This window comes from Odocoileus virginianus, chromosome 5, assembly GCF_023699985.2.
Source record: "Odocoileus virginianus isolate 20LAN1187 ecotype Illinois chromosome 5, Ovbor_1.2, whole genome shotgun sequence".
Taxonomy (NCBI): Eukaryota; Metazoa; Chordata; class Mammalia; order Artiodactyla; family Cervidae; genus Odocoileus; species Odocoileus virginianus.
The window spans coordinates 89,639,524-89,656,141 of record NC_069678.1 but is presented as its reverse complement, the minus strand read 5'-3'; the positions used below and the strand labels follow the sequence as shown (position 1 = coordinate 89,656,141).

General features: G+C 60.1%; 1 protein-coding gene across 3 annotated transcripts in view; it reads right to left on the bottom strand.

The window, feature by feature from the left end:
- Positions 1-1,669: 1,669 nt before the first annotated feature.
- The window catches only part of STK40 (serine/threonine kinase 40), a 37,338-nt gene continuing 22,389 nt past the window's right edge, over positions 1,670-16,618 (bottom strand). For all 3 annotated transcript variants that reach the window (XM_020880222.2, XM_020880221.2, XM_070468393.1), the window contains 7 exons: positions 14,938-15,165; positions 14,145-14,197; positions 8,812-8,927; positions 6,085-6,229; positions 5,826-5,945; positions 5,285-5,369; positions 1,670-3,989 (listed from right to left, as the gene is read on the bottom strand). In XM_020880222.2, coding sequence (XP_020735881.1) covers positions 3,768-3,989; positions 5,285-5,369; positions 5,826-5,945; positions 6,085-6,229; positions 8,812-8,927; positions 14,145-14,197; positions 14,938-15,165 — 969 coding nt within the window. In that variant the 3' untranslated portion in view covers positions 1,670-3,767. The remainder of the gene's footprint in view (positions 3,990-5,284; positions 5,370-5,825; positions 5,946-6,084; positions 6,230-8,811; positions 8,928-14,144; positions 14,198-14,937; positions 15,166-16,618) is intronic.

Here is a 16,618-nt window from a genome sequence, read left to right as displayed (position 1 = left end):
TTCACTCGTTTTGAGCAGGATGTAGAATCTGCCTGCTTTCTGGGGTTGTCTGGAGTCCCTGGCCCGAGCCCCCTAAATGCCAGCAGCCTCTCACCGCCCTCCACCCTCTACCCCCATCATTGTGATAGCCAGCCCCCAATTCCCCACCCCAACATGGACACATGGAAAAGCCTCCCGCCCCTCATGGAGCTCAGCATTTGAGTCGGGGAGACAGATATCGTCACTAACCACACGTCTCTTGTAATAACAGACTGTGATGAGCACAATGATGGGAAATAAAGCCGGGGAAGAGGTGAGGGAAGACCCAGCGGACACGGCCAGGCACAGCTCCCGGCTGGCTTCTCTCTGAAGCTATCTCCTCGAGGACACTGGGGATCAGGCAGTCACTAACACAGGTGGGAAATCTTGGTTCTTGTTTTGACCCTTCAGAAGCATAGGAGGCTGTTGATCATACCCGCCTTTCTGGTACTTCCCCCTTGCTTTCCTTTCAGGGCTCACACAAAAAATACTGGTAAAGGGGGATCTGGGAAGTTTAAGTCAACGAAGCAACAGTTCTGGTGTGAGAGCTGCGGCCAGTAGTAGGTGCCGAGGACTCAATGAGCCCAAGAGTCCGGCTGCACACAACTTGCTGCTTGGGCGGTGCTGAATGTTAGCCTGACACTCGGGTGCCCAGGTGATACCTGTGCTCAGGACAGAGGCTGATCGGGTCAGGGGTGCAGGAGGGAGGCTGAGATGGAGATGAGGCCCTGGGGGTCAGGCTTGTGGACCTGAGTGTGGCCGGGGTGGGCAGAGAGTGCCGGCAGCTTCTGACCTGGGACAGCGTGACAGATCAGGAAAAGGGAACATCTGTGTAGGCTCGGGAGTGGCCAGGAAGATGGGGGCCGCTTGGCTGCTGGGGTAACTGTGGGAGGAGGGAAAGGTGGAGGCCTGGGGGCCCGCTCTGAAGAATCTTCAGAGAACCAGGGCCTTCCCAGAGAACCCTGGAGGGGTGCCGCCCCCACTTGCTGTGTGGACACCTGCCTGGGACGGGGCTCCTCTGGCATGGACCGCTGTTCCTGTTGTGACCTGGGCCTGTGTGGGTTCTGAACACACAAGTGGGTCTGCCTGTGTGCTATGGGGGATGCTGGGGACAGGACCAGTCCGCCTCTAGCTCCAGTGCTCAACTTGCAGAGTCTAAATTTAGGTGAAGGAAGGAAGGACCCCCCCCATCCCCCCGCTTGGTTTCCTATGGAGGGGAGGGTGGTGTAGGAAAAAGCCTGGCCCTTCTTACCCCAGCTGCCCTGGATGGGCACATGGGCGGTCTGTCTGGCTAGGGTTCCCCCACCCCAGCTGGGGGGTTTGGTGGTGAGAGAGGATTAATGCTCTGCTGGTTGCAGCTGCTCTGGGACACATCCTTCCTGCATAGGTCAGGGCTGAGCCAAGCCAGGCAGAGAGTCCCCCTTGGGACTTGGCAGGAAGCTGGACCAAAGCGGGCTGGGAGAATGTTGGGTGGTTCTGGCTTCCCCCCTCGCTTTGAGACGATGATGGCTGCTGGGATGGAGTGGGGGTGGGGTACCCGTCCAGGGCCCCTGGTGGCAGAGCCCAGAGTGAAGGGGTCCTGCTCTGCCTGGCTGGGTGGCAGGGACGGCGATGCGGCGAGGAGGGAAGAGACGATGCAGATCACGCTGGCTCCAGGTCAGGAAGTTTTATTGCTGACATGCAGGAAGAGTCCCCATGTAGTACAAAAATATGACTTTATACAAACTTTTTTGTGACTTTTTCCGTTTTTGTTTCTTTACAGTAGGACTTCTCTCAGCGTGTGACACCCAGTGAGGGCAGACCCAGCCTCCTCTCGTTTGCTTTGCCAGAAATTAATCAGACGGATGGGTTGACCTTGGAAGGGACCAGTCTGTCTGACAGGCTTTTGTGGACCAGGAGGATATTGCTTTGAAAAGGAGGAGAAGGACCACCAGGTGAGCGGGCCCAGAGGGTCTGGGCGGGCGGTCGGACCAGGGGCTCGGGTGAGGCCCTCACAGAGAGACAGTCACAGGCGCTGGGAGCCCTGGGCGGGACTGCATTTCCACTCCTTAGGAGACTTCTTTTTTGAAATAAATATAGAAAAGAGGGCATCCCACCCCCAGCCCCACCCCCGCGCAAGACCCTGGTTCTCAGCGGCTGGACGGCTGAGGGAGGCCAGTCTGGTGCTCAGGGGGGTGAGTGCGGGGCTCAGGTAGGCCCCTCGGACCCACTGAGGCAGAGGCTCGAGGCGCCCGCGTGCCGGGGTTGGGGGTGGGGAGGAAGGAGGCGTGGGTGGCCCTGCTACTGCTGGCAAGAGGTGGCCCCATTTTTTCCAGATGGGGAAACTGAGGCACAAGGAGGTTTTTTTTTTTTTTTTTTTTTTTTTGGGACCTTGCCCAAGTCACTCACAGTGAGTCAGCTTTTGGGGAGGGCGCAGCTCACACGCTGGGGAACAAGGTCACACGGGCCTCAGTCACCTCCCTCACTGGGCAGGCAGGGCAGGGCTGAGGGCCCAGGGCGGCCTGGAGGGGGATACTCGGCTGCTCTGAGGGGCTGGGGGGGGGGAGGAGCAGGCAGGTCAGGGGAGGGTCTCTGCTTGGCGCTGGGCAGGGCCAAGTCCAGTGTGGGAGAGCGGGGAGGGGGGCATTCTGGTGAGAACAGGGTTTTCTGGCAAGACGGGCATCCACTTCAAAATCTCGGCTCAAAAGGGCAGTGGGGCTGTTCTCAAGCCAGGCGGGGCCCCCGGCCCCTACAGGTCTCCCTCGTGAGCCCTGCAGCCCCCAGGAAGGACCCTGGCGACCCTGGCGGTCTGCTGGGAGAGACACCGCCTCTGTTACGAGGCAGGGGGCGGGGATGCCCCTGCTCTTCTCTGAACAGAGGGGTGCCAGCTGCGCTCACAGCTGGCCGAGGACCCCCTCCCATCTGGGTCAGCATCACCTCGGTACCACGGTGAGGGGTGGAGGAGGAAACCAGGGCTAGTGAGGGTGTGCAGCACCTCAGAGAAGCTGAGCTGGGAGAAAGAGAAGCCAGTCTAGAAGACCTCCTCATCACCGGAGGCAAGGAGGGACTGGTGGGCTGGAGATGGAGGGGGCCGGCAAGAAGGGGCTTCTGAGCCCGGGGCTGAGGAAGGGGCCCACTGGGGGCTGTGGGCTCCCCTGCTGTCCAGCCAGGCTGGGGGCAGCGAGTCGCCACGGGCCAAACCACCTAGAGATGGCAGAGAAGCTGGTTTCAGTACAAAAATAAATATATTTGATTCCGCTTAAGATGAGGTGAGAGTTTTCCAAAGCTTGGACTGAGGGGCCTGGGGTCAGAAGGGGAGGGTTGAAAACAGACTGTGAGGGGCCTGGGAGGGCAGTGGGGAGTGGGCGCTCTTGTGGGGAGCCAGCAATGAGCTGCACTTTCAGCTTATGTGGACTGTTGGGGGGCAGCTGCCCCCTGGGGATCGGGGGTCAGGCGGGCGGGCTCCCTCCTCCTCCTCCTCACTCAGTCCAGAGACAGCATGGTTAAAGAGACAGAGGTAGATTAAAACGTTATGATTAAAAGCAGATTAGTTATCTAGGCTTCTCAGATTAAAAAAACCAAACAATCAAGCAATCATTCCAAAAGGTAGCTTCGCGGTACCTCTGCTGACCACACGGGTGACCTGGGCTGTTCCTGCCCCGTTCCCGGCGCAGCCCAGGCGAGTTCAGCACTGCGATGGGGCGGCGGGGCCGCTGGCTGGGGGCTGGGACGAGGTGGTGGGCGGGCGCCGGTGCCCCTGCCCGAGGCTGCTATTTCCGCAGGTAGCGCTGGGCCAGGATGGCCGCGTCCAGGGGGTTCACGGGCTGCGCGTCGTGGCCCAGTCGGCGCACGGGCGGCACCCCTGCCCCCGACGGCCGCTTGGGCGCCCAGCCGCGGGCCTCGTGCCCGGAGCTCTTCTCCTCGGCCAGCAGCAGCTGCTGGCGCATGTAGTTCTCAAATTCATACTGAGAGCTCTCCTCTGTCACCTTCGCCTTCACAGCGGAGATGGGCAGGCCGAGCGACAGGCGGGTGTGCGAGAGAGAAGAGCAGGGGACGTCAGCTGGCTTGCCTCAAGAGGCCCCCTCCCCAGGCACCACCCCCCGGGCCCGATCTAGTAGTGGCCAAGAACGGGGCTGGGGGGGGTCCCTGAAGCTCCCCAGCCAACCTGGACCTCGCTGGGCCGGCCCTCAGACCTGTGACCTCCCAACCCACTGACCGTGGGAAGACCTGGTGCCCGCCTGTGTGATAGGGCGGTACGCTCCCCTCCCCGAGGCCCCCCGGGACCAGTGCAGGCCAAGTGTTAGGGTGGCCTGGGCAACCCTGTTTCTCTATTGTGCCCCAGGCTGAGGTCCCTGGAGAAGCCCACGCACAAACTGAAGTGGGAGGTCCCACCGCAGGGGGCTGGGGGAGAGCAGGGCTGTGGAATCAGGCTGTGGTTGACTCTGAGCCCTGTGGCTTTGGGGAGGTTACTTTCCCTCTCTGAACCTGTTTCCTCTTTAGTGAAATAAGAACACACACGGGCTGCACAGGCCTGCAGTGAGGGCTGAGTGAGATGCACTTGGGGGCCCTCACTGCTTGCTAGGGGTGATTCTTTTTAGCTGCTAAACAGCCCTGGGGGCGGGTGGGAGCCGGGGGCGGGGTTCTGAAATTCTTCGAGGACAGGGGGCTCTGCTGTGGTCCTGGGCTGGCTCCACCCGGTCCCCCCGTCCAGTGCTTGCTGTGGGACTCGGGGTAGCCCAGAGACGGAGGGTCCTTACAGCTTCCCTGCCAGGACTCAGCAAGCCCTGCTCTCCAGGGGGCACCCTAAGACCACCCGCCGGCTGCTGCCAGGCATCCTGGGCCCGGCCCCTACCCCTGGCCCAGCACTTTCTCTAGTACAAGGGACAGGGGAGGAGGGAAAACCGGGAGAAAATGAATCATCTGAAAAACGAAAAGCAGGAAGGGCGAGAGAGAACCCTGTGACTCAGAGGGGCAGAGAAGTGTGGCTGTATAAAGGGCCAGCGTGTGGCAAAGCCAGGGCCTGGGCAGGAAGAGGAAGCCACCTCGGCTGCCCCACCGCCCCCTCTCAGGCCACGGAACTGCCAACTGAGCCAGACACGAGGCAGGCCCTGGGCGGCTCAGGCTGAGGAACTTGAGGCTCCCGTTCCCACTCCAAGGGCTGGGGAGAGGCCAAGGCGGCCCAGCGCCCTGCCAGGAGCTGCTACCTCCGCCCTGCCCAGCCTGCCCTGCCTGGAGGGCTGGTGCCTCAGGACTTGGCCAAATGGCCTGGCTGCCATCCCCAACTCACCTCCTGGGAGCTGTCTGCGTTGCTCATTTGGTCGTCAATGTCAGGAACCACCTGCAGAGGCCCGCTCAGAGAAGACAGGGACTGCCTGCAAGGGAGGCAGGTGAGCGAGGCTGGCTCCAGGCAGCCCGGCCCTGCTCCCCCCAGCCTGGCTGCCAGGAGCCCAGCAGGGCCGGTCCCCGCTGCTCTGAGACTTGGCTGGAGTCAACAGACCTGGGCTGAGTACCAGCCCAGCCCCTTCCTGACACCACTGCCTCTGCTGCTCCGAGCCTCAGCTTTCTCACCCAGTAAGTGGGGGACAACTTCTATCTTGCGGGCTGCGGTGAGAACTCAGTGAGATAAGGCCCATCCTATAGCTGGCATCGACTGGCACGCAGTAGGTGCCCAACCCTGAGTTCTGCCTGCGTCCTCCAACCCTGCCCATCGGGACCATCTGGAGACCTGACTCTGCCTGGTGGAGACAGGCCCAACCTCAGGCGACCCTCTGGGGAGGCAGGGCAGTGCCCATGGGTGGGTGGGACCCTGCTCTGCCTGGCCCACGCACCACGACGCGATGGTGGCGCTGAGGGCCTCCAGGACGGCGGCGGCGGCCAGGCGCTGCTGGGGGTCGAGGACGAGCAGCTTCCGGATGAGACACACGGTGTTCTCAGAAACCCGGCCGTCCCTGACGCAGGAGAGAGGGGCAGCGGGGCACTCAGGCGGGGTGGGCTGGTGCTGGGTCCCGGGCCCAGGACGCCAAGCCTCACCATGTTGTTTCCACCCCTCAAGCCCGATGGGCCGGAGCCCAGGGAGGGAGGACTCACTCGGGGATGGTGTACTCGGCGGCCTTGATCTTGCGGAAGAGCTCCTGCGGGATGCTGTCGTAGAAGGGGAACTGGCCGTAGAGCATGGTGAACAGCACCACGCCCAGGGCCCACATGTCACTGGGCTTGCCCCGGTACGGCCGGCCTGCAGGGCACACAGACACACACGTGCTCAGCCCAGCTGGGGAAGAACGGCCCTGCACTCCCTTCCCTGGCACTCCCGGGAGTCCTACCCAGGGGACCCCCCTCCACCCCGGCACCCTCACTTCCAGTCACCCTCCTGTGCTTCCTCCCAGGGCAAGCCACACTGGCCCCGTCCCTGAGCTTCAGCCAGGTGCCTTCCTCCTTTATTCCTCGGGCTGGTTCCTGCTCATGCTCTGGAGACCCGGCTGCACAGGAGGATGCCCCACCTCAGCGTGCTCCACGAGGAGAAGGGGTCTCACCTGGCCTTGTGCAGCCCACCCCTGGGGCAGGCCTCACACCGCCTCCCCCCAGCACCAGCTCTGCTCTGCTCTGCCTGGGCTCCTGGGCGCTGGTCCAGCCCCATCAGCAGATGAGCTCACCTGGGAGCTCTAACCATCAGGTGATTTCTCCCTGAGCTCTGACTTTTGAGGGAACACTGAACTTCAGGATTTTGTTTTGATAATGACAATGCCGGCTATGGTTCATTGAGCCACACACTAGGTTAAGGGCTTATTTAATCCCACTGGGACCTAAGGAATTAGGGGCTATTATTATCCTGATTCCAGAGATGAGAAAGTAGAGGCCCAGAGAGGTCAGTACCATTCCCAAGATCACACAGGTATTAGCCAGACCATGAACTGTGGGGGTAAGGCCATGCCTGCCATTTCATAGCCTCATAGGTCTGCGCTTAGCACACAGAATCAATGAAAGGCAGACTTGAGACCAGAACCCACTTGAGTCACCCCACTTTGTCCTCTTAACAATGGGGGGAGGCAGGGCTGTTTTCAGCTTTTCACCCAGGAGGAGGCTGAAGCTCAGAGAAAGGGCTGAGGGCCGAGGCACACAGCTGCGTCATTAACACGGCCAGTCCCAGGGCCTGCTCTCTGGTCTCCCGGCCCAGGTCTCTTTCTGAGGCGGGGGGTTCCTTTGTTTTATTCTCCAAGACTGCTATCTGTCTGGCAGAGCCAGAGAGAGGCCTCGGGCAGCAGGTGGGAGTGACTGCACATGGAGGCCACCCTGGCCTGGCTGCTGAGGAGACTCCACCAGAGGCAGCCCGCCCCACCCCCTCCCCCCAGTCACAGACCCCACCTCACAGCTCTGGGCTGAGGAAGGGGCCTGGGTCTTCCTCCTGGCTCTGTCAGCTACAGGGAGGCCTTCCAGATGCTCATGCGGGGTGCATCCAGGCTGGGCTGTGGGGCAGGGGTGCTCAGGGGGCTGGGGCACCCCGACACCCAGCTCCTTCTCGCAGAGGCCACGGTGACTCCACCCCCGACCCCCAGGCCCAGGAGCTGGCACTGCTGCCCCCTGCAGTGGTCGTCCTGTCAGAGGCCTGGCGCTCCGGCAGGACCCTCGGCTGGGAGGAGGCCTCCAAGGAGACTGCAGATGGCTGTGGCAACTTAGAGTAGCCTGCTCCCCGGGAAGACAGGTGACAACTGTCACTGTGAGGAGGGAGGCACGTGTGAGTGCGGGGGATGACAGGCCCCGGAGACAACCCTGGAATCTTCACGATGGAGGGATGGCAGCGGGGGTGAGCCCTTGGAGCGATCAGGACAGAGCAACCTCAGTTTGGCAAAGGACAAGCAAGAAAGGAAAGAAAGCCTATGGTGAAACAGTTAGGAGCGAGGGTTTGGGCAGAAGGCAGCCCTGGCGGGGCGGGGGAAGCCTCAGTTTTCTGGTGAACTATTAGCTGTGACTGTGAACAAGAGGTCTGGCCTCTCGGAGCCTCAATTTTCTCATCTGTAAAAATTCTACCTCATGGGGTAGCTGTATGGTTTTAAACAGATGATGCCTGTCACATGACTCAGTATAGCGTCCGGCACCAACAGTACGATCAGAAGGTGGCAGCTACATAATTGACTTGTTCTGGGTACCACTACCTGTCTCAGCCATGGAGGCAGGGTGTTTGTCTGCCTGTTCACTGCTGTATCCGAAGTGTCTCGAACAGAGCCTTGTACGTGGCAGACCCTCAGTAAATACCAGCAGAGTAAATGGATGGACAAATAGACAAAGGGAGTGGTATCTTTGAGATGCAAGTCTCATCACAGTAACCTCCATGAAGACCTGTTCAAAGGCTTCCTTTCGGACTTGAAATAAAGGATGTTTCTTAATAGGGCCTCTGCCAGGCCTTGCATGGCTGGACCCCCACGCGTCTCCCCTTGAACTTTCTGAGCAGCAGCCTCAGGGGCCTTCAGTAGGTTCCTCAAATGTGTGGTGCCACCCCTGCCCAGGCACACCCCCTCCCCAGTGGGTTGCTATCATCCTCAAGATACAGCTCAAGGCCTTTGAATGCCTATTTCTCACACTCACAGAAATCACTTTTCTGTCCTTCCGAGAACTAATCTCAGAGAGTAATTAGTGTGATGACTGCTATCTTCCTCCATGAGACCCCACGTTTTGGACCTGGATGGGCAGTACTGGTTTGGGTCACCACTGAAGCCCCAGCACCTCGCCCAGGGCACAGATACAGTCTGCTGCCTGAGTGAACGGCCGCAGAGCCTGACTGGGTGAGGGCCCCAGGGGCTGCTGCTGGCGCCCAGCACATACCACTGAGCACGTCTGGACTGATGTAGGCAGGGCTCCCCCGCTGGTCCTTCAACAGGTCCCCCTCGCTCACGAGATGCTTCCCGAGGCAGAAGTTGGTGATGGTTATCCGATGCGTCCTGGGGGGCGGGAGGCAGAGAGTGAACAAACCTCAGTGTTTGTACCCCTGGCTGCCCCCACCTCTCATCCCAGGGGCAGAGGAACCACGCCGCATCCTCTTTGGTTCCCCTGGCCCTCCTCGTCTTCCCCAGGGCTGTGTGGGGAGTGCCATCGGGGGTGCAGACACAGGCCAGTCACCTGGGTTGATACCTGGTGAGTTGTCCCGGCAGGGACCTGAGTCACTCTGCCTGGGGAAGCTTCAGGGTACTTCCCTGAACCTGCGCCCTTCCTGAGTCCTGGGGCCACAGTTTAGGGTCTGGAACAACTGCGGAGATTTCTTCAAACAACCCCACATAGTATCTAGGTGGGGAGGGACTGCGGTGTAGTTCAGCTCCCTCATTCACCCATGAGGAAGTCCAGCAGAGTCCTGGAGGCCTCCCTGAGGACCGCTTTGTCCCCCGGGGGCTGATTCCTTCGGTCATCACTCTTAGGATTAAGTACTATCACATTATCACTGACAATGCTAAACACTAATGCCTACTGAGGGCAGACCCTTATCTGGGCTTATGTGCCCAACAGGGGCTGTCTGCATTCATGCCTCACAGCAGCCCACGATGGAGGCTTTCTCACTGCCCACTTCACAGAGGATGCAGTGAGGACACCTGGAGAAGTGGAGGGGCTTGTCCAGGGTCACAAAGCTAGTGAGCAGTGGAGCAGGGTCCAACCCAGGTCTGTGTGACCCCGGAGTCTGCATCGAGTGACACCAGGCAGGTGCCCATGGCGTCCCTGGCTGGTGCCCAGCCCCTGACTTTCCCTTCCGTTCCATCCAAGCTAACTCACCCCCTGTCTGGTACCTGAGACTCTGCACTGACTAGAAAACCAGAGACCCCCATCTGAGAGTTGTGGTGAGAGGAGCTTTGGGCTCAGATCCTTTCTAGGAAGTCACAACGAGAACAAAAGCCGTCGGCCCCTGGGGATGCGGGGTGGGGGTGTGGGGAGGCAGGGGCCTCTCTACCCACAGGCAAGCAAGGCCTCCTGCGGGCTCCCACGTCAGCAGGCTGGGCAGGGAGGCCTGGGAGGACGGTGGAAAGGGAGGCTGCACCGGGGCCTCACATGTGAGGCTCCCAGAGCCCTCCAGCTTTCTCGGGGAGTTTTGCTGGCAAGGGCTTGGTGCAAAAACAAAGGCCGCTCTGTCCCCTGCGTTCCAAATGGAAACGCTGACTCTCGCTCTCCATACAGGCCTGCCCTGGCACATGCCACAGAAACCAGCCTGGTGGCCCCCAGGGCGGCGAGATCCCGAGACAGGGGGTGGTGAAGGGTCTCGGGTGCAGGTCACTTCAAGAAGTAGAACTGCTCCCGCTTGGACCCACCCCTGTCACTGTCCTGAATACGGGACTGCTAAGCCCTCTTGTCCACGAGGGCCCCACAAAGAGGCACACTGCCTTTTCTCCATGGTCAGAGCTGGCCATGGGAGCTGGAAGCCCAAGACACTGGGACGAGGACAACTCGGGGGATAGTCTGGTGGGCTTGGGAGTCAGATCTCTGGGTTCCAGTGTTGGCTCTGCCCCTGCCTGGCTGGGTGATCTTGGGCATGTTATTTAATTTCTTGCTAAACCTCAAATTTTCTCATCTGTAAAACAAGGAAAATATCAACACCTAACTCCCAGGGCTGTGTTAGGATTTAACAAGAAGAAGATCCCAGGGAAAGTGCTGAATCCAGGGCCTGACAACTAGTGACTGATGACCAGCAGCCAGCTGCGAGTACACTTCGTCCTCAGACGGGGGGCACAGCTGGTGTGGGTTACCCTGGGAGACCCCTCGGAAGACAGTGTGCAGAGGCAGCGGGCGAGAGGAGCCACACTGTGACGACAGGCCCAGGCGGGCAGGTGCGCTCCTGGGCCTTCTCTCTCTGTCATCAGCCCTCCGCGCGCTGGGCTCGAGCAAAGTTTGGCTGAGAATCTGCAGGGCGGGCCAGCAGGGCTGAGTTGGAGCCTCTCCCACAGGAAACCGCATGGTCTGCTTCCAGCCCTCCCGACGCCTGGCCCCGCTCCCTGATCTGCCACCATCACTTTGGTCGGCGAGGCGCACAGATCCCGGGAAGTCCAGACCCCCCAGGCTGGTCCTGGCAGGAGGGGCGAGGGTGGCAGGGGTGCAGGGAGGGGGACTCGCCGTCAGCAGGGCCTGCTGAGTGAGTCACCCTTTGGCTATGGCCCTCTGGGCTACCACACTGTGTCTCCTTTTCTAGGAAACTGGGTGTGCAAACGCACCCACGCGGAAAGAAAGGAGGATGGAGAAAGAACCCACAGTGAACCTCACGTAACCCCAAGAGAGGACTGTAACCCTTGCCCTTCATCCACAGCCAGGGAACTTGCTGTCGCAGTTGCCTTGCAAACCCTTCCCGTTCCCTCCCCTGGGAGTGATCCGTTCTGCTGGGGCCTTCCAGCTTGTCTGCTGCCCCTCCAGCTGGAGTGAGGGCCTGGCCTGATGGGCAGAAGGGACCTCTGCCAGGTCCACCCCTGACTCGCAAGGATGAGAGCAAGGCCCCAAGGCGGGAAGGGGTGTGCTGGTGGACACTTGGGAGTAGGAGCTGGGCGGTCAGCACGGGTCTCCGCAGCACCTCCCATGCCTTCCTGGCACCCATGACTCAAGCGAGAGGCGGCCAGGACCTCTGTCTGCCAAGATGCAGCAAAGGGATTATCGGATTGGAGAACGTGCTGCCAAGAACCCGGGTCTGATGAGGTGTGGGTGCTGCTCCGCAGCCCCAAGAAAACACGGCGATGGGTGCGCATGCACGCACGGAAGAGCTGCTACAGCGACGCTGGCACTGCTCAGACGGGGTGACCTTCCAACCACATTCTCAGCTCCTAGGGGCCCTGGAAAATGGGAGCCGGCCGCTAAACCACCAGTGGAGACAAAGAGGCCTGTGGCGCTGGTCTCGCTGGCACCGCAGGAGCCCGATGGCGCGCGCCCAAACGCACCCTTGGGAGTCAACGTCCCTCAGCAGGCCAGGACCCAGCCCACCATCGCGAAGACACTGCGCCCCCAGGGCTGGGGTGGTCTGCGCCCTCCGGCACTGCCGAGCTGCGGCCGGGGCACCGCGGGACCTCCTTGCCGGCCACTCACCACATAGTGCATCTCCAGAGGGAGGGGGCGTCAGGCCTTCAGCCTGGCTGGCTCCCATCAGGAACGCTCATGAGGGGCCGAACCCTGTAGGTAGTCTCACGTCTGAGCCAGTATTTGCATGCATGCATGCTAAAGTTGCTTCCATCATGTCTGACTCTTTGCAACCCCTTGGATTATAGCCCACCAGGCTCCTCTGTCCATGGGGTTTTCCAGACAAGAATATCGGAATGGGTTGCCATGCCCTTCTCCAGGGGAATCTTCCCAACCATAGTGTCTCTTATGTCTCCTGCAATGGCAAGTGGGTTCTTTACCACTAGCGCACCCGGGAAGCCCAGTGTCTGCAGGGAAGTGTAATCATCTCTGCTTCCACGGACGAGGATGCAGAAACTCAAAGTGCCTGGTTCCACAGCAGCTTCTCAATACATGACTAAAGGAACGGTGAATAATCACAGGGACGGGTGCTCACGGCCTCAAGGGTAAATCAAGTGGCAGTGCTATGCTGGGAGCCGGGTGTGACCCCCGGGGCCGCTCCTCCCGGGTTTCTAACCCTCTCTCGGCCATTCAAGGATTCACTCGGCCCTGGAACTCCCACCTTCCCTCCTCCCCGCGCAGCTCCCAGCATCAGGTTTTCACCACTGTTTTCTCAGGCTGGCAAACCTCTGCTCGTCCTTCGGGAACTGAGATGGCCAGAGTCTCGGCCCCTCTGTCCTCTGCACACTGGCCTCAATGCAGTGACACCTGCTCCCCAGTTGTCCCCACCAGGCGGTGAGCTCCAGGAGACCATCTGCGGCGCCAGCGCCGGGTGGGGCTGGAGACAGGCTGTGTACGAAGGGGCATCTGGGGCTGGCACGGCCAGGCCTGGTGCCCCAGGCCCCTCCCCAGAGCTCCTTTTCCTGTGACCACTGCGGCTTTGGCCACTTCATAGGGATAGTGGACCCAGGCTGCTATGGGATGGGCGCCGACATTCTGGACAGATCCCCCACCATGCCACTTCTGTCACAAGGGGTGTGCGGCCCACCATCTGTAAGCTCTCTGACCCACCCTAACACCGGGAGTGAGAGAGGTGAGGGTGAGAGGCTCAGGGAGATTGGGGGACCATGTTTCTAGGATCGTGGTGACACACGCCGGTCCTGGGCCCTTGCACGGCTAGTGCATCCTCTACCACGGCCCCAGATCAGGGGTCCCCAAGCCCTGGACCGGTGGTGATCCATGACCTCCTAGCAAGCAGGAGGCGAGTGGTGGGTGGAACTGAAGTCACCCCCTATGCCCGTCTGTGGAAAAGAGTGTCTTCCACGACCTGGTCCTGGTGCCATAGAGCCGGGGGGACCACTGCCCCAGGTCACTGGGAGGGGCCCAGACCCTCTGCCTGAGTGGGATGAGAGCCTGGGGCGGGGCCTCACATGATGTCCCTCTGCCGCTGGCTCCCTGAGGATGCCGGGGTGAGCTGCCCAGACCCCCTCCAGTAGGGAGGTGCTCTGTCCCTGCTGCTAGGAAAGTCATCCTTTTCCAGGAAGTTCTCTCAGCCAAAGGAAGCTGCCCTGCCCAAAGCTATGACCCCGGGCACAGCCTGCAATTCAGTGGCATGCTGCAGTTGGGGTACAGGGCCACGTGCCCCCTGACTGGATGCGGAACCTCTGAAGGGCCACCTGGCTTTCCAGGCTGAGGCCCTGTCGTGACTGCCCAGAGTTCAGCTTCTCCTTCAGCCCAATCTCGCCCCCTCCTCCCCGAGCGTGCGCCCCAGGAAACTTCCTGCATGCACATCTCAGAGTCTGTTTCCTGGGAACCCGTTCAGCCTTGCTTTGCTCATCTGTCATTCCGTCACCCGTTGGTCTATTTTTTATAGTCATTTACTGGGCACCCACTGGGCATGACAAATGAATGGACTAGGAAGACTGCTGAAATCCTTCCCAAGGCTCCCCTTCTGAGCAAGCACCATATTCCCCTGCGGCAAAGGACAGAAGCAGGCATCCCATTCCCCAGCCCCCGAGGCTTCTGGGGGAGGTGGGCTATGCGGAGTCAGAATCCCCATGGGGACGCTGGGGCTCTGGGCAGATGCAGTGCATAGCCTGTCCCAGCCCTGAGGTTCCATCGTGAAAAAGAAAAATGAAGCTTACCTCTTATTGAGCACCATGTTCCCTAGCTTCAGGTCTCTGTGCACGATGTTTTTCTGGAAAACAACAGGCATGTGGTTTGTACTGTGACGATCAGAGCCAAAGCGGCACCTGGCCTGTAAGAGGCGGGCTCTCCAGGTGTTGGGGAAGACACACCTCTTTAGGTCTGGGACTCAATTTGCAAGCCTCGGACAGATGAAGACCACTCTAAGGCCTCATTAAACATGCGCATGAACTGGGCAACATGTGAGCCCAGGCTGTCTTGGCCCCATCTACGGCGTTTACTCCGGTTCTTTCTCCCCCAAGGCAGCCGGCAACTCCTCTCTCTGCCTCTATCAGACATCCCATAAAAAAAGCCAAAGCAAACCCCGCTCCCTCCCACCAAATCCCAAGCACCTGCCTAGGTCTGGGGTCAGAGGTGAATTCTCTCAGTTCTGATGATGAGTATCGCAGGCTCAGCCCCACAGAAGCCGTGTGTCCGAAGGCAGCCCAGGCTCTCCTAACCTGTGCCTCGGGGTTCCTGACACCCCCGACTCTAGGAAAGGCTCAGAGACAGGCTGTGGCTGCCGCCGGTGGGTGTCTCACCCCTAGCCTCTCAACTGATGAGCATTACTGTGCTGGACTCTGCTGGGCGGCCCACACGCCCCAGGATCCAGGCGTGCCATCCAGCAGCGTTCCTTCTGGACATCCCAGCTGCAGAGCATGCTGGGCGAGGGCGGGGCAGCGCTGCAGCTGTCAGCAGCAGCGGGGTGGCTTTCCATGGAGAGGAGGCAGGAGCCGCGGGGCGGGGCCTCACCTGGTGCAGGGCCTCCACCACGCGCACCACGTCGTAGAAGATGACCACGGTCTCCCGCTCGCTGAGCCTCTTCTCTTTGATAACGTAATGCTGCAGGTTGATCAGGTCGGCCGTCTTGTCGCTGAAGTCGTGCGCGCAGAGGCAGTCGAGGACGAGGCAGATGCGCTTCTTCATCTTCTTAACCATTCGGCTGGATTCTGTGTCCTCAACCACTTCACAGGTGCGGTCCTGGGAGGAAGGGCGCAGACCGGGGCTTGGCCGTGGGCCCAGCAGGGCCAGGGCCAGGGGCTTGGGGCGCTACTGGAGCCTGGAACAAGCCCGCATGTGAGTGGTAGGGGCCTGACATCTGGGCGGCATGGACCCCGCGGCCCTGCTTCCCCTGCACCACTGCTAGGCCCAGACAGGGCCCAGGCTGAAGCAGCGCGGGTCAGGCTTCAGGATCCGGTCCTGCTGCAAAGCGTATGGCTCAGGGCTTGGCACCGAGAGCCCAGTGTGCTGGCAGCCCTCTGAGAGCCGTGTGAGGGCAGCACCCTCAGGTGCTCCCCCTTAGCTCTCCCAGAGTCCAGCAATGACCGATGCAAACTTCCTTCCGATGTCCATGATGGTGGGAGCTAAGAGTTCTGTGTGTTCAAGGCAACTGCTTTCACATGGATGCAGGATTCCTGGGCCATTCAATGGAGTTGGCCCCTGATGGCTGGTTTCAGGCCCTGGCTCCTCCTTGTCCTAGCTGCAGGACCTGGGGCAGTTCAGCTAACCTCTCCAAGTTCCTGGTTCCTCATGTGTGAAGGGGGGCTGGCAACTTCTACCTTACAGGGGTGTAGAGAGAAAAGACAACCATGCCAAGTGTATAGTAAGCACTTGGGCTTGGTGTCGATAAGCCAGCGCTTGGTAAGCTGACACTGCTACCAACCCTAAGGGTGGTAGTTCTGGATGCATTTTCCTTGCTAAAAAAGTATGTCATGGGAGAGGAAACACAGTGCAACATGAGGACTTTTACCCCACCAGCTCGAGGAGGCCTCCGGGCCAGCACAGCAGGCTGGGGGACTCCTGGGGACGAACTCCGTATTCCTCCTCCAGGGCAGACCATACCTCTCATTCTGTCTTCCCTGGAGGCCCAGCTCAGTGTCTGGTACACAGAGGACTCTAGAGAGGCTTCTCACCACTCAGGGTCTCTTATCCAAAATGTCAGACACCAAGGCCAAGCTCTGGAAGCTACCGAGATGAAATACTAAGAAATCATCATCATCCCCCATTTGATTTCATGTTTAAGGGACACAAATTTTCAGAGGTCCCTTTCAGTGCACATCTAAGAATGAAGACCTTGGTGGGGTCTATGTGTGGCAGTGGGAGACATTTCCCACTTATTTTACCTCAAGAAGTCAAGCCAACAAGGAGCTTTTATTGCCTGAAATAACAGCAGTGACGAGCACGTGTGTAGCTGGACAGCTCAGGGCGTTCTCCCCTCTCATTCATCCTCCCAGCACCACGCAAGGTGGGCACAGTAATCACAGCTCCCAGACGAGGGATCTGAGGCTTGGGGAGTGACTTGCCCGAGGTTACATCACCTGAATTCAGACCTGCCTGCTTCAAAACCTGTGTGCCCTCCCTGACACCTGGCCCATCCAAGCACGCGTGTGCCTGGCCAGCGTACCGAAGGCGGTGCAGAAGCTCTGTGGGGGCT